Source organism: Chanodichthys erythropterus, chromosome 23 (genome assembly GCF_024489055.1).
Source record: "Chanodichthys erythropterus isolate Z2021 chromosome 23, ASM2448905v1, whole genome shotgun sequence".
Classification (NCBI taxonomy): domain Eukaryota; kingdom Metazoa; phylum Chordata; class Actinopteri; order Cypriniformes; family Xenocyprididae; genus Chanodichthys; species Chanodichthys erythropterus.
In genome coordinates, this window is record NC_090243.1 from 10,386,666 (window position 1) to 10,402,523 (window position 15,858).

The following is a 15,858-nucleotide window of genomic DNA, read 5'->3' on the forward strand; positions in this document are numbered from 1 at the left end:
CTGCTACTCCTGCGTGGAAGACTAATTAGATTAGTCTATACGGGAGTTGAAGGGAAGACACCCGCACATTCCTTCATGGATTAAAGTGTGCATGAGGTTGTGTGCATGCCAAGGAAGGGTGGGAAACTCTTACAACCTCTCCAAAAGGTCACAGGAATTAGCAGTAAGGAAACGGCATAGCTTCACAAACGATTCAATTACCTAATGAGATTAAAACACACACTGTATGCAGAAAAGACTTCATGCATGAAGCCATAGTGGAAAACAATCTGTCGGAGTAAAGCTGAAGGTCATCTGATCAGCACAAACACATGACTTCAGGTCCTCTCAGAGTATGATTGTAGAGGCTTGATATGACCTTGAGTCCATGGTCAATGTAAAGTAATGTAATGTATATTTGGACATTTAAAATGTCTTGATGCAATTCAAATGCAATGACTGCCAAATGGTCCCAATTAAGGTGGTTTTTGATAGATGCATGAAGTCAGTTCCTCTCATTCATACATTTTTAAGTCTAAGTGGCTTTACCAATTACCTTGTTTATCCGTGTCATCCGAGGAGAAGGGGTGGGGGCAGAACCAAGGACAGCTGTTGTCTCCGCCCTAAGTTCTCTGTGTCCACTGTTCTTGTACTGACGTACCCGTCTCTCCTCGCTGACCTGGGTCTCCCGGGCTTTGAGCCCGTAGTCGTTTTCAGCAGAAATGCTGGCTGAGAGACTTGCAGAGTCTGAGAATGTAGACTCATCATCTGACACCTGTAATTTCTCCAGCTCCTTGTTGATCTTCTGCAAGTCTGCGACAGCCAAACCAGTTTTGTCCTGCTCTGCGCGACCCAGCCCAGAACACAGATTGAGGATAGTCTCCAGACGCTGACGTTCCTATCGATAAGACAGAAAGAGAATAATAATAATTAAAAAAAACAGTTTGACAAAATGCATCAAAAAGCATCAAACTCAAAATGAAAAAAAATGCAACCAGACAGCTGGAGGGAATAAGTTTGGAAATATTTCTCACCTTTGAGATGCACACAGATTTACCTGCAGCAGTTCTGAACATGTCTGCTTGAGATTTTTCTCCAAATAATAAACATTTCACACTAATAGCCAATGGTCAATGTAAGGAAGAACATTACTGCTATTCCTTCAAACATCTTCAAGAAGGTCCAATATCCAAGCATCTTTGATTAAATTCTATTTACATGAAAAAGGCGGAAAAGCACTTCTGACAGCCCCAAGCTGTGGTCAGAGAAAGACCAGATGGAGACAAGCAGGCATATACATCCAAAAACAACCCTGGCTTATGAGGACTTGGCTTAAAAAAACCCTGTATTTATCAACTAATATGGAAATGCAAACAGCAAGTTCAGGCGAGCATTTCCAGAGCCAGGAAAAATGATCACACAGGTTCATATAACTGTGAATGAACAACCCGACCTGCATCATAGCCATATTAACAGTTATTAAAATACATAAAGAAGACATTTCCTTGTAAATTGAAACCTGATCCACAAAACAAGCCCAGCATTTTAACGCATTTAAGAATGGTCCTATTTATCAGACAGCTCTACTTACCATGTCAACATTTCAAGAAGTAAGAGGGCACATGGTGACCTCCACCTCACAGGAGATCATGCCCTCATCAAAAAGATGCAAGGTTCAGTTAAGTTCCTCAGCACAGTATGCACAAATTACAGAGAGACATGAACTCAACACTAAGCAAGTGTCAGAAACACAAACCCTCTGATGGGAGGTCGATGAGCCGGTGGGAAGGGAGATTGCGAAGGGGAAAGAGAAAGAGAGACGGAGATGGTGCTCTCAGGAACTGGGCAGGGAGTGAAACTGGACCCAATAAAAACTGCTGGCACTAGATGGGAAAAGATATACAAATAGCAGCAGTGTGATTCAATCCGTTCACTTTTACTCATGACACACCATCAGCCCTAATGCATGAGCGAGGGGCAAAACTTCACTGGATCCCCTACCATGGATGATGGGCAATCTAAATAATCCTAAACAATTTACATAAAATCTCTATCAATTCAAGGTCAGTGGCTCTATCCATTGCACACTTACATTTGTGAAGCTGGCATGTTCTAAAAGCAGGCAAAAGGCATCTTTGTTCACTAGCCATTCAAAGTCATTGTATATATTAAAAATATTATATATGTATTTTACCAGTGCTGTTGCCATTGGAGATGCTAACGGATAGTTTTCTCCTAATATTTTAGACCTCGTTGGGTTCTGAAAAGGGGGAAAAAACACAACCACACATGCTATGCAACTGTGTGCAATCATTAAATTAATGTTTTTTTTGTTTTGTTTTTTTTTTTATCATGTACGACCAGGGTTAAAGTCGTAATATTACATTCCTCAGAAAGAGTATGTTTTTCAAAGAAACCATGTGAAAGTCTATGTGTGGATATACATCTGCACCTGTAGCGGCCTTGTTTTCACTCAGTTCTGGCCTTGTAAATATCACCAGCCTGTAGTTGTGGAGCTAACTAATGAGTGGGCGGTCTACGCTGATGGTTTGGCCTCTGCCCAGCAGGGCGGCGCCACAGGTGGCCTGCCTTTACCACAGAGTACAAAAACTCTGATGCCTTTCATTTGAACCCCACTGAGAGCAGCTGAGAAGCAAGAATGGAGCATGTTAGCATTGGCAATTTGCCAGGATCATCTGCAGCTGTGGGCGGCCTCCCAGAAAGAGTGTGTTTAGGAGGCCGGGTTCAATGAAAGTGGATGTGGTTCTGGGCTGTCGAGCTGTCTATTAATAGGAGGTTTATGCAGCCACACCTCTGCTTGGGTCTTCCACCACATCCACTACAAAGAACGAGAGGGGCCTTCCTGCACATGGTCTGTTTGTTATAACCGAGAGGAATGCCAGAGCGCAAGTTTGGTGGGAAGATTAATTATGCTGCAGGTGGGATCTCCTGTATCGAAGCTCCCTCAAGATCCCATATTGCAATAAAATTTGAAATATCACCAGCTTTTTACTTGATACCCCTAACAATGAGTAAAGAAAACAGAGTCATGGAGGAGGAATGTTAAATATTTTAGATGAAATCAATCATTGAAGTCATATGCTCTTTATATTGGGTGAGTCTTAAGAAGAATGATATATGCTTATAAAGAATAAAAAGGAAACAGATGATTGGACAAGCAGATGTTTGAATTCTTCTATAATTAATGTGTATTTTGTGTTAAAGTCAACATGAAACAGAATCTAAAGCTCATTTTACTTGCGTAATGTGACATTTGTGAGTTAAGCAAGATTTTTAAGAAAAGAAGTAGGGTGGGATTTATGTCATCAGGAATTGATTGGACTGACAGTCAGTAATTCATTAGATAAGCGTTAATTGCCATTTATGTTGACTTGTTGTGATTTAATGGAAGTAGCAATAGATATTTTCTTCCGTATTGTGACGTACATCCAAGTGAAACAGATTACCGAAAAGAAAACAAATGTAGGGTGAGGTCTTGGTTCAATCCAATTGATTGGATGGAGGTAGATCTGAATGAAAGCTTTCCGTCGATTGTAAGCAAGGGGTGGGGTTTAAGTGGATACATACACAAGTCCTGCATATGTCACCAAAGTGAAGTCTGTTTTTTCACTCAAAGGTTGTGTTATGACACTGGTTAAAAATTATGAGCTCGACAAAACCAAATGCATGGATAAATCATTCACAATAAGATCAATAACAATGCATTAAGAACAGAGTTGTCAAAAGTACCATCTTCGATACCTAGTCGGTAATTAATTTTTAAAAATGTGATGCTTTGAACGGTGTTAAGCTGATTCGTAAAAACACCTCTGATTGGCCATTGTGTTCACAGCTCATTGAATAGGTCTGTGATTGGCTTCAATGATCAATGCTATAAAAATGTTGTAAATAGTCATCAATGGCACTCTTCACCAAGCGCTTACACAGATACACACAGGAGTGTTTGAAAGCAGGCGCCTATCATGGACCAGTCTGCAAATTCAAACACTGCCATGCGTTGATCATTGTAGGCAATCACAGACATATCTAATGAGCGCGTGAACACAAAGGCCAATCAGAGGTGTTTACGAATCCGCTCAACAGCACTCAAAGCGTCACATCTTTAAAATTTCAGTACCGATTGCTACCGAAGTCGGTACTTTTGACAACTCTAATTTATAAAAAAAGATTTAAAGCAATACATAAACAAACAACAAAGTGAAAAAAAATTCTCACCAGTCTTTCCACTTCCTGTTCCCGTAGTCTTTCATCCCTCTGTCTCTGATGGTAGTCTTGAAGCTCTTCCTTTCCACTGAGAGAGCTGATGCTGCCCTTTCTCTCCCTGAAGCCAGTCGGTGGACCCAGCCCTGCCTTTCCGAAAGACTGCCTCCTTTCCCCAAGACCGATCTCCATAGCTGGTGAGGGACCACGCATGGCTTGCCTGTCCAGTTCTGAGTAGGAGCTGGTGGAAGTCAAACTCACCTTCTTGGCCTGGCGGGGGCTGGTGGCTTCTCCTGATGTCATGGTGACATCCGGAGGGGCTACCGTGGGTTTTGTACCAGGTCTGGTGGACAGTGAGATGGAGACTACTTCAGAATGACCATTCTGGTGGTTGGGATCAGAGGCGCCAGTTGGGCGTGAAAGATGGCCGTCGGGAGACCGATAGCTTGGGTGAAGAGTGAGCTGGGTGTCGGCAGGTCGATAGAGGCGTGGTAGGGAGCGACTGTGCGAGCTCATTCCTGTAAGTGACCCAGCGGAATACTTTCGTTGCCGTGGAACGGGCTCGAGTCCACCGTTACGTCCTGCATCTGGGGTGTGGAATCGACGAGCCAGTCGGGGACTGGAAGGCATGCTAGCTGCACCACTACCGCCCCCTGGTGCTGGAGGGAGGGAATCAGTTGCGCTGGTGGACGAGCCATTCCACATTGAGAGCCCTGAGACTGAGGTTGCAGCATGGCGACTATCTGACGAATTTAGGAGCAGACTATCCTGAGATTGGTTCCGGCTCATGGGTCGAGAGTAAGGAAGTGATGTATCACGATCTCGAGGGTCAGAACAGCGAGGAGACGGAGGCATGCTGCTGGATGAATGCATTGGCACTCTGGCCACAAGCGGTGGTCGTTCAGGGCTGTACAATCGGCGGGCTTGCTCCTGATATGATATTGGGGAGGATGAAGTGATGGGTGACAGCAAATTGGGTGTGGTAGGTGGAGACTGCGTCATGCTGAAGTAAGAGGGGCTTGAGTCCCCATTGGCTCGCAAGCTGTTCTCCAATGCCTGCTTCTTTTTTTGTAAAGTGTCCATCAAATCCCGCAGCTCAGAGACTGAGCGCATCCCTCTAGAGCCAGAGCCACCCAGACAGTGACTGAAGTCACTGCTGAACTTCAGATAATCTAAAAATAAACACAAGAAAGGTTCTTCAGAAGAATAAACAAGAGTTTATTACTAGCAGCTTCATTTTTGAAAAGGCCAGACTATTACAAGCATGAGAAAGTGGTTATGAGGAGTTATATAACTGTCTGCTTGGCCATTGTTAACTCCTGGAATTGCTTTAATTGTTTGCAGGAGTATAGGGAGCTCTGACTGTTGTACCTGAGACTCATTTGACCTGCAATGACTTGGAACAAAAAGATCTTCAGTTCTCCTTCAGGGATAAAAAAAAAAAAAAAAAATTAAGCCTGTCCGCCTTGCTGTCAAACTATTCTTATTGGTTCTACTGCTTAAACTAACATAAACTTGACTAGCAGTTAAGACATTTTCTAAAAACAGATACTGACTAAAATCTTCTAGAAACTGACCAAAGTCACTCCATACAAAATATTGCACAATGAGTTAAGCCAGGAGTGCAAAGACGGCATTGTTTGATTTGGCCTCTAGGTTTGCTATTCTATCACCCTCCTTCACAGACACACTTTTCTCATCTGCTTTCTGGACGAGAGGTAAGGTTCAATCCGCCACGTGCCAAGTGAGTGAAGATCAAAGAAATCTTGCTTCAAATGACTGACGTGAATGCTCATAAAACACACAAACCTGCACATGCCAAGAAAAATCCCTTTATCTCTTTAAGGTGCGCGTGCGTACATTTGGCTGGAGCAGAGCTTAAATCATGGAAGAATCTCTCACGTGAAGGTAACGAAGGAAACAGACCAGAAATCACAAGGATGACAGGGTTAAAGGAAAGGCATGCAAGATCACACAAACTTTGACCATACATGGGGAGGTTCTGGCTCACCATTGAGCAACAAGCTTCACTTTTTATAGCTACCTTAAGAAACCGATGCATGCTGATGTATAATCACAATGGTAAACCCTAATCACTATAAACTAACTAGACAGCAACATAAGGGTTAAAGTTTACCTTATACCACTATAGTGAGCAAAGTGAGTCCTAGAGTGTTTGTTTTTCCCAGGTTTACTATGTACGATGCACTTTGAGTGAGTGGGTGCACATTTGTTTATGTAAAGATTCATTCCTGCTGTCTAGCAACACAGTGTGAGAGCGAGAGAAAGACTGAGAGGAGGTGGTATGATTTATGTCACTCTCTACACCTCACTCAAAACGATCAATCAATCAACAGGGTGAATCCAAACCACATCTGTGTACAGATCACACATTCCACGAGACAGACTGGCTCCCTGGTTTTACTTAGATATACTAGAGTTAGTTAGCTAAATCTGGCAAAATTTTCCTTGGGGATATACTTAACGGTAAAAGTCATCCATAAATGAATATAAATTCTTGTTCAGTGTTTCGCTTAGAGTTTAATCCAGCAATTAAATTAATTTAAAAAAATTAAATAAAAATTAAATAAACTAAAAATCTGTAAATAAATCATATAAATAAAATTATACAAATGCATTCACAAATCAAATGCATTTACAGAAAAATATTTCAAATATTGTTTTTGAAATAGTTTTAAATATTAATATATGATTATAAAAAAAAACAGGAAATTAACAAATAAATTAAAGATAATTACAGATTTAAATTTACAGGCTTAAAGGAATTTACACAATTTTTTTTCAGAAAACGTGAAATAGTAAAAAAATCTATTTTTTTTAATCTGATACTAGGGGCTGAGGTGGGTCAGAGATGGTATATTTTACTACTGCTTTTACAAGTGCATATTTACACAGAAATTGGAGCAGAGATTGCTCCGAGCAGCCTTAACTCGGCTGTGTAAAGATGCCTTGTCTGTGGAATAGACGTTTAGCACTCTTAAAAGAGTTGTGCTACATCAAAGGTTTAGAGGATCCTATTGCAGACTGTAAAAAAAAGAGCTGTGACAGGTAACTGAAACCATGTATTACACACACACAGACAGAGAAGATTCTCCATGGATGATGAGCTGGCATGTTGTGATATGGGATACATTACAGGCTGTGTGTGTACAAAAGATCAGTGGTTTCAGTTCCTGAGGGGATTTAGCTGCAAAAGTTGGATAGTTAAAGAAATATGATATAGATGGTATAAGTTGAAACACTTGGAAGAAGGAGAGGATACCTGTGCTGTACACAAGCGGAGAGACGGGACTCTTCTGAGGAAGCATGCTTTTCATACGGTTGGCCTCCTCGGGATGGTTAAAGCGAAAGATATAGGATTTACCCAGACAGAGTGTGTAACCTGCAGAGAAAGGAAAATAAACACACAGATCAATCTGAGAAAGACAAGATTAGTGTTCATGTCACTCAAATCCACAGTCCATTGAAAACGTCAGCACTATAAGACAAGGGGAAACTGAAATGTGAAATAACACTGAAATCTTCAAAACATTAAACCACTTTAAATGAATCTTTCAACTACATAATTCAATTATTCACGTTGTTACTCAACATGGCTACACATACTGAATTTGAAAAGCTTGTTTCATCATACAAACTGACTTATACATACATTTTTTCCTCATTTTGTTTTAGTATACAGTACTACATCCTGAGGGTCTGGATCTGTTCTTTCCACTAATCTGAAATCAGAGACCACAGAATAGCAGATGGATGCGAGCCCGGAAAAAAGTCATAGAAAGAGGAATAACAGCTCATGGAAAATATGTAGGACCTCTTTTTCCTCCTCAGTGAAACCCCAAAATATTTGCCTCAGTGGTCTTTTTTTTTTCCTTTTTTTTTTTTTTGCTGGATGTGAGGATGTAAAAGCTGACTGAACTTGTGTGAGCTTAAGAAGAAATTCCACAATTCCATCAAAACAAGGATTTTGAATGGGAACTGTCTGTAAATTATCAATGGATTTCAATGCATGAGAAGCTTTGCAGAAGCCTTATGAAAGTAAGTTTCAGCCCAGTTGTGCACAAAATGTCTCCTCACTGTTAAACATAAGATCAATACGTCATGGCGACATGTTTTTCCATTACTTTAACAAATCCAACTAAAGTAACCCATTTCAAAATTTAAGATATACAAGATTCAACTAAAAAAAAAAAAAAGTTGAAATTACTTGTACAGCCAATTTGACTGCACTTAAAAATAAGGCAGCAACTGAACTTAAGATTTTAAGTTGAAGTTGGTGGAAATTTCTTTACAGTGCATGTGTTTGTCCAGCACTTTTTTACTCACTGATGCTACAAATATCCAGGCTTTTGTGTCATTAACATGCCAAACCCCTGACATTCAGTCTTCTAAATCTGCCTCACACATTCCAGGGTTTGGTACACTGGCAGAACATTTCTTCAAAGATTTCTCTGGCCTTCTCTTTAATGTGTCACAGAATGGACTAATACAGCTTGAGCTGCGGGATGCACTGATTTCATAACAACAGATGGACACAAGGTGCAGGAAAATAAAACCCTGAGTCAGTCACTTCCATAGGCATAACACGTCCAGAGCAACACTCTGCAGTCATGAAAAAGAAACATAAACAGGCACACGTGTGCGTGCGCACACACTCGTAAGTGTTTAGTCTACACAGCTGTGCTCCTAAAGCTAAATAAATACACTTTCAAAAGAATAAAGATGTACACATCTAAGCTTGGCAGCCAAGGTGACTGTATTGCAAATCTGTTTCATCTACTTCCATGCAGAATACATTTGTGTAGGTTCATAAAAATGTTTTCAAGACTTTCATGAAAGTTTACACTTGTAGTTTATAGCAAGTCCTTTCCTGCCCTTCTGCCCCACAAATGAATCCACAAACACAGCTGCTTTATCTTATAAACTCTCTCTTTTAAAGTCAGGCTTGGATTAAAAATAAGATCCCTTTGATCGTATAATCAAATGTGCATGTTACTTTATGAACACTTCCCTGCTCAAATTATTGGATTAGCCCAGCACCACAAGGAAACAATCTTCTGGTACAATAAAACATTTAATACATCTGTTTATCGCTATAAATTAGAGGGGAGAAACAGTTAAGATCATAGTATGGATATTAGGTAAATGTTATTTGATAATTAAGAAGGAGGAAACCATATCTGGCCTTTTGCTCAGGAAACATAAGGGTCACAGTTCAAGTGCTGGCATGCAAATATCACTAAGAGAAAGCAACAATATAACAGCACACAACCATATGATACTGTAAATTTAATGTATGCATGTAGGCCTAATCAAACTTGAATGGCATCAAAAACTTCATTAATGTAAAATAATACCACCTACATATTTCCCATTTTGAATTAAAATGAAACGGGGGTGGTATAATTATTTAAAAATAGCTACATATTTAATTTTTTTTTTTATTTGATTATCACAAATTCATTCAAAAAACAACCCTGACTGACAGTGTGTCAGGCTGACAGGCTGTAGCAACAGTACTCATTATACATGACAATCATTTACATAAAGAGATAACCTGTGGATTTCTAAACTACTTTTATTTGTAATGTGGGAATATTATAAAAGCTAGATACACATAGCGCTCCATGGTCACGCATGAAAATAAATTAACAGGTTAAATATTTACATGTATATATATTTTTTAATTATGACATCATAAAACATAAATATTAGTAGGCTTACGCTTACAAGCAGATCCAAAAACAAAGTTTTACTAATTAAAAAATAAGTGACACCATGACGTGACACTATTGCCGTGAACTAGCACGTATGCGGCTTCGTTGATCAGCGTTCGCGTCCCTGACCGGCAGTGTAGATTCAATGTAAAAGTCTAAACCACATATCCAACCAATTTGCTGAAAGATAACGACATAAGAAAGGAAAACAAACCTTTCAGGAAGTCACATTGAGCTAGTACCTCGAAGCATGAGCGGAGTTCTGCAGTCAATTAGTGCTTCACGCCGAAAACCATGACCCGCGTGCGTTTCACTGTGACAAACGCGCGCGTCTCACGCGACCGCTTCACTTTCCTCTTGAGGTCAGTCAGAATAAAGCAAACGCTCCAAACCCAACCTAAAGGGGAGGTGCTCTTTACATACTCAAGTACAACATAAGAGGGAAGTCCAGCTATTTCACTTAAGTTGTAACTCGTATTTCAAAGTAAGTCAATGCTTATAATTAAGCGTTTCAAAGATGCATAACATGAACATTGATAATCTTGAAATTTGTTTGAAGTTTGCAAAAGCAAACGCATGAAATGTTAGTGAAAGGTTTGACTTAACCCCACCCCCTCCATTTTCTTTGTCTACCTACTCAGAGATAAAGTTACCTGAGAGAAACACCGTGGAACGTTTAGAGAAGAAACACTATATAAAATCTAAATTATAGAATCAAAAATGTTTATCAAAACACTTTCTCCAAGATATTTTTCCTGCCTTCTGCAGGATTTGCTTGTTGAGTAATCATTTGTGCAACTCTGACTGAAACAGAAATCAATTGTTCCTCTTGCTCAAGACTGAACATAATCTTGTTTAATTTTCTGACCTCTCCACATCATCATCATGGGGATGTCAGTACAAAACTCCCAGCCTTCATCAATCATGATGGTGTAGACAATGAGAAATCTGATTTCAGTCTGGCTCAGGTCAACTGCACAAAATGTATGATGTATGTATAAAATTATGTATTAAATAGACTTTTAATGACAAGAACTTCCAAAATATGAGATGAGAAACACCCTTTCTAAAATGTAAATGCATTATATGTTTTCACAAACAGTATACAGATATATTTATACTGTATAAAAAAAGTGTAAGATAATATATTGTTTCTGAAATTTGTAATTATCGACATAATCTCATGGTAATTCATTACTATTTTATGTTTTGGTGAATTGGTGGCTATAGTTGGTATGAATTCGTACTTTTAATTTTTTGAATGATCTTCTTACGCCCTATGTTTAGGGGTAGGGTTAAAGGTTGACCTTCATGCTTAATTTTTTCATAATAATCATACATTTTACGAATTAATATGAAATTGCCTCCTTGTAACATAGTAACATTTTCCCAGAAGATCAGGTTGGAATTATTAATAAAAAATATTACTAGAATACAACAGAAACATTTTAAAAAATGTATTTGTATAGCACTTTTGGTAATAAATATCATTCTTAGAAAGTAATTCCATACAACCAGCGTGCAAACTTAAGAAGATAGTGATGAAGAAAATCTTTCTAGAAAGCTACAACACAAATAAAAATGTTTTTTGAGCATATGATTGACTACAAGTAACATTTTGAATAAATCAAACTTTTTTCTACAAAGTATATGGCTATATATTCGATATATATTTTTAAACTCTTAAAAGTAAGACCACTCAGCGGTCTGTTTTCAATAATAGTGTTTCTGCTGTTTACATACCAGACACCTTAGTCAGGATTAGATAACTACCCAACAGATTTACATAGTCTGGAACAGTCTAATAATAGATTGAGTCTGACACCAATCAAGGATTTGCCAATCAAATGAAGTTTTGCAATTGCCCAGTCAGACATGACGGCACTTGTTGCGTCACAGTGAGTGCTGGAGGTGGAATAGACCTCTAACTGAGCTCTGCTGATTATTACCAGCCCTACAACTTCTGTGTTCAAAGCATGTAGTTAGGGGAGGTTTACCTCAAATATGCTTCTTATTCGCATTGACAGAGCATCCTTTTAACTAGCATGTGGCTGCTTGTTGCATTGCAGATGTATAATATGAGTTCCTCCACAACTGGTCTCTTTTCTAAAAACATTCAAAAACGAAAAGAAATTTGTCTTCATTTGCATCACAGTCGTGCCTGTTGACATTCCCTCCAACAGAAACAAAGACAGAAGTTGAGGACACATCTCGCAATGCTGTCAATATTTGCAGTTCATGACTGAAGAGTGTCAGAATAAGTCTGGTAAATGTTTATCTGACTTGCTCTCACTGAGATGTGAAAGAAAATAAGCGCATAGAGAATGATGGATCGTTTGTTGAGGAACTCGGTGAGGATAAAGAATGCAGGAATTAAGGGAAAATACAACCTTGGGTTGAAAAGCTGAGCTCGGTAGCTTACTCTAACGCTTCTGGAAGCTCTGAGTCACAGTGTCGCATTAAGAAAAGATCCAAACCACACCAATTAAACTCTGAGTGACGTCCAAAACCAAAACCCTGCTGCAAAGACACATTTCCAATATCTAACACATTTCATTCCCAGGTCATAAACCTCTTCCCCTTTTCATTTACTCAGACCCTGTGTTTTCCAAAGCAAAGAAACAAAAACATGCATGCAATGCATGATGGTTCTTTGCCGTAAATGCATTTTGCACTTTTTTTCAAATGCAGTCATAATTCTGTTGTGGTTACCTTGCGTGAGTTGTGTGGGTCTGGTAACGGGGACTCCATCGAGTGAACAAAGGTGTCCGCATGGGTCAAGAGTGACAACCCCTCCTCTGTTCTCAATCCTGCAGTGTTCTGCTTCAATGCCGGGACCCTCGATAGTGATGTCCTGAGGTACAGGGGCATCGTCACGGCCTATGAGTGTCACTCCTGTAATAAAAATCATATAAATATGGAGTTTGAAGCATTTAGTGCTTCTGTGAGATTGATTTAAAGTAATATCTTAAGTGTAAAGACATGCATTTGTAGTTATGCAGTATGGTCTGTCTATGGTTCCAAAGGCCTTCTGAAGCGGCTTTTAAAAGGAAAATATCCATATTTAAAACTTTATAAATTAAAATAACTAACATCTGGCAGACGACTGTACGCATACTGCGCAAGTCGACTTACACCAAATGAGTAACTCCTGACGCGATGTATGACGGTGGTTGTAGGAGTATCGTAAGCTTAGACGCCTCTCATGGTTTAAACAAATATGGCTGAAGCTCCTCTTATATCAAAATCCTCCAACATTTCTCTTTAAAATTTCTCATTTTAAACTTCTAATTCATTACCGGTGTTTTGTTTTGCTCTATCCTGTGTGCTTCCACATTGGTCATTGCATCATGTGTCAGCTCAGGGGTTACAGGTTTGTTCCATAACAAATCGACGTGTGCCGGAAGCTAGTTATTATCGTTAATGAAGTTTTAAAATTGGATATTTTTTCTTACAAAAACCCATCATTTCACTTCAGAAGGCCTTTATTAACCCCCTGGAGCTGTATGGATTATTTTTATGATGGGTGGATTAATTTTTTTTCAAAATCTCGCCCCCTATTCTGTACCATTATAAAGTTTGAAAGAGCCTGGATATTTTAAAATATATCTCTGATTGTGTTTGTCTGAAAGAAGATAGTCATAGACACCTAGGGTGGCTTGAGGGTAAGTAAATCATGGGATAATTTTAATTTTTGGGTGAACTATCCCTTTAAGAACATATTACAGGAGCCCTTAAGGGGACATTATGATGGAAAAATTATGACATGGGAAGAAAAATTATTGCTCACAAACTTTTTGCATTTCCCTGAAAAACTGAAAAAAAGTTTGTCAAGCTAACGCGAAAGGATTGAAATATTATTTTTTCCTCTAATATGCACACTGTAAACCCTAATGCTCAAAATACTTAATTCGTTTGAGTAGGACAAACTTAAATTAAACAAATTAGTTCAGTTAAATTAACAGTTATGAGTTATTAAAACTTTCTTTTACTTTTGAGTTCACAGCACTGACATATTTCAAGTAAACTAAACTGTTTTAGTTGCAGCAGATTTCTAATTCCCAGCATGCTTTGCATCAGACTGTCTAAATGTTGAAATAAAGTGTTATTTTGTGTGTTTTTGCATAAGATTAACATAGGCAGACATAAGTTAGTGTTTAATGTTGTGTTATGTTGGGATTGACAGGGGGTTCTGTTATGTTAGTTTTGTAGGGTTACCATTCTGGTGAAGAGTAGACCGTGTGGTTAGGTTGAGGATGGGCTGCAAAACTTTTAAGACCACATATACTGTATGTTGTTTGATTATATACATGCAAGTATATATTGACAGTCTCTTTGATAATTATAATAGCATGTGTTTTTTGCTAACTAACATTTAACCAAGATTTGTGATATGTGATGTTTATGTAAATTAACTATATGTACTTGAGTAGGGCGAGGCTGAGAACTATGGGAGCGAAGGAATGCCAGTGATGTGATTGCACCACACTAGCATTGCTCCACTTCCATGGCTCTCAGCCCCGCCCCACTTGTCACAAAAAAATTAAGTTCTACTAACTTAAAAAAAATAAGTTAGTTAACTTAAATGTTTTGAGTATTCTGAACTTATTGAGTTTTACAGTGCAGGATACACTTGTCCGAGTCTAAAATTGTAAGTAACTATGCCACCTCATGAATTCACTGACTGGAATGCATACAGACTCATACAAAATCTTTTGCACTTTCACAAGTGCCTACTAAATTTCAAATTATAATGTAAATTATGTTTTATTTGTCACATTTGTGCCAATTTTAGTCTGGTGTCATGTTGCTGGCAAGGAGATACTATTCCAGTGAATGATGTGTGTGTTTTTGTTTTACATTTCCACTCTTCTCTGACCTCTGCTGGCTTGCATACTCAACCAGTGACGCAAATCGCCCCCATTCAGTTTTACTTCAACACCTCACAGTCTATTACTAACGAATATGGTCAAATATTTGCTCTTTTTATATCAAACATAATTAGACTGCCTTAAAATAGCAAGTTTAAATCAGGCTTTGTGTGTGTCCAGCACTATGGCGGTACTGTAATACTTGTGAATTTATTACTCAGTCCCACTGGGAGGAAGTCAGCTTGACTCCTTGTCCTGACTCTATTGCACACTTAATTTCCTGCGCCATTCTGAGATTGCATTCCAGCGTTTACCATGGAGACCATGATAAGAGGGGTGAGGAATGAGCGGGAGCTTTATGCTTGCAGATGGGGCGTCATTAAAAGAAGCCTGATACCTGTGTGTTATTGGAGACAGGTGGATCAGTCTTCCTGCCTTCATATGTTTCTTTAAAGTAAAGATTAAATAAGATGTTACTGGGTTCTGGTTTTGGGAATATTTGCATCAGAAAATCCCCATCCTTCCACCCTCTTCCCTAACCGAAGAGCACTAACAATAAAAGCCACATGCATCCACTGTTTCATGAAGGCATGCGCAGACAGAGGGTATTATTTACAGATCTATTCTTTGCAGGCCATTGTTCATGGTTATTTGGGTTTGTGTGTGAGAGAGAGGGAGATCGAGAGATAGGTAAAATCAAATAGAGAGAAAAGCACATACCCTCCTTTAGAGGTAGGAGAGTAATGGCCACACTTAGCCTTCCGCTACCCAGGCTGACTAGGTGAGGGGTCGCCGTTTGTACCTTCAGTCCTTTTCCTGTGTCAATCAGGTCCAGTGGCGGACTCTAAAACAGAGCATTAGAACATTAACAGTCCTGACCTCAAAGAAAAGCTGAACAAATGGTCCACTAACCTTAGGAGAACCAAGGCTCTGATCTGACTCGAGGACACTCACTGGGGAGTTTGGCTCTGTATCCTGTACCACACAAGGAGAACAAAGGTGTGATATGTTTAAATATACACATACTTGTTGTATAACTTTGAAGATAA

At 39.1% G+C, this 15,858-nt stretch overlaps 1 protein-coding gene across 3 annotated transcripts in view; it reads right to left on the minus strand.

Annotated features, from left to right (window-relative positions):
* The window catches only part of phldb2b (pleckstrin homology-like domain, family B, member 2b), a 45,874-nt gene that overhangs the window by 20,890 nt on the left and 9,126 nt on the right, over nt 1-15,858 (minus strand). For 2 of the 3 annotated variants that reach the window (XM_067377903.1, XM_067377904.1), the window contains exons 2-7: nt 15,722-15,784; nt 15,530-15,653; nt 12,651-12,833; nt 7,484-7,603; nt 4,216-5,372; nt 536-877 (exon numbers count right to left, since the gene is read on the minus strand). In XM_067377903.1, the coding sequence (XP_067234004.1) occupies nt 536-877; nt 4,216-5,372; nt 7,484-7,603; nt 12,651-12,833; nt 15,530-15,653; nt 15,722-15,784 (1,989 nt within the window). Of the gene's footprint in view, nt 1-535; nt 878-4,215; nt 5,373-7,483; nt 7,604-10,152; nt 10,253-12,650; nt 12,834-15,529; nt 15,654-15,721; nt 15,785-15,858 lie in introns of those variants that run through there. The other variant, XM_067377905.1, reaches the window with a different exon arrangement.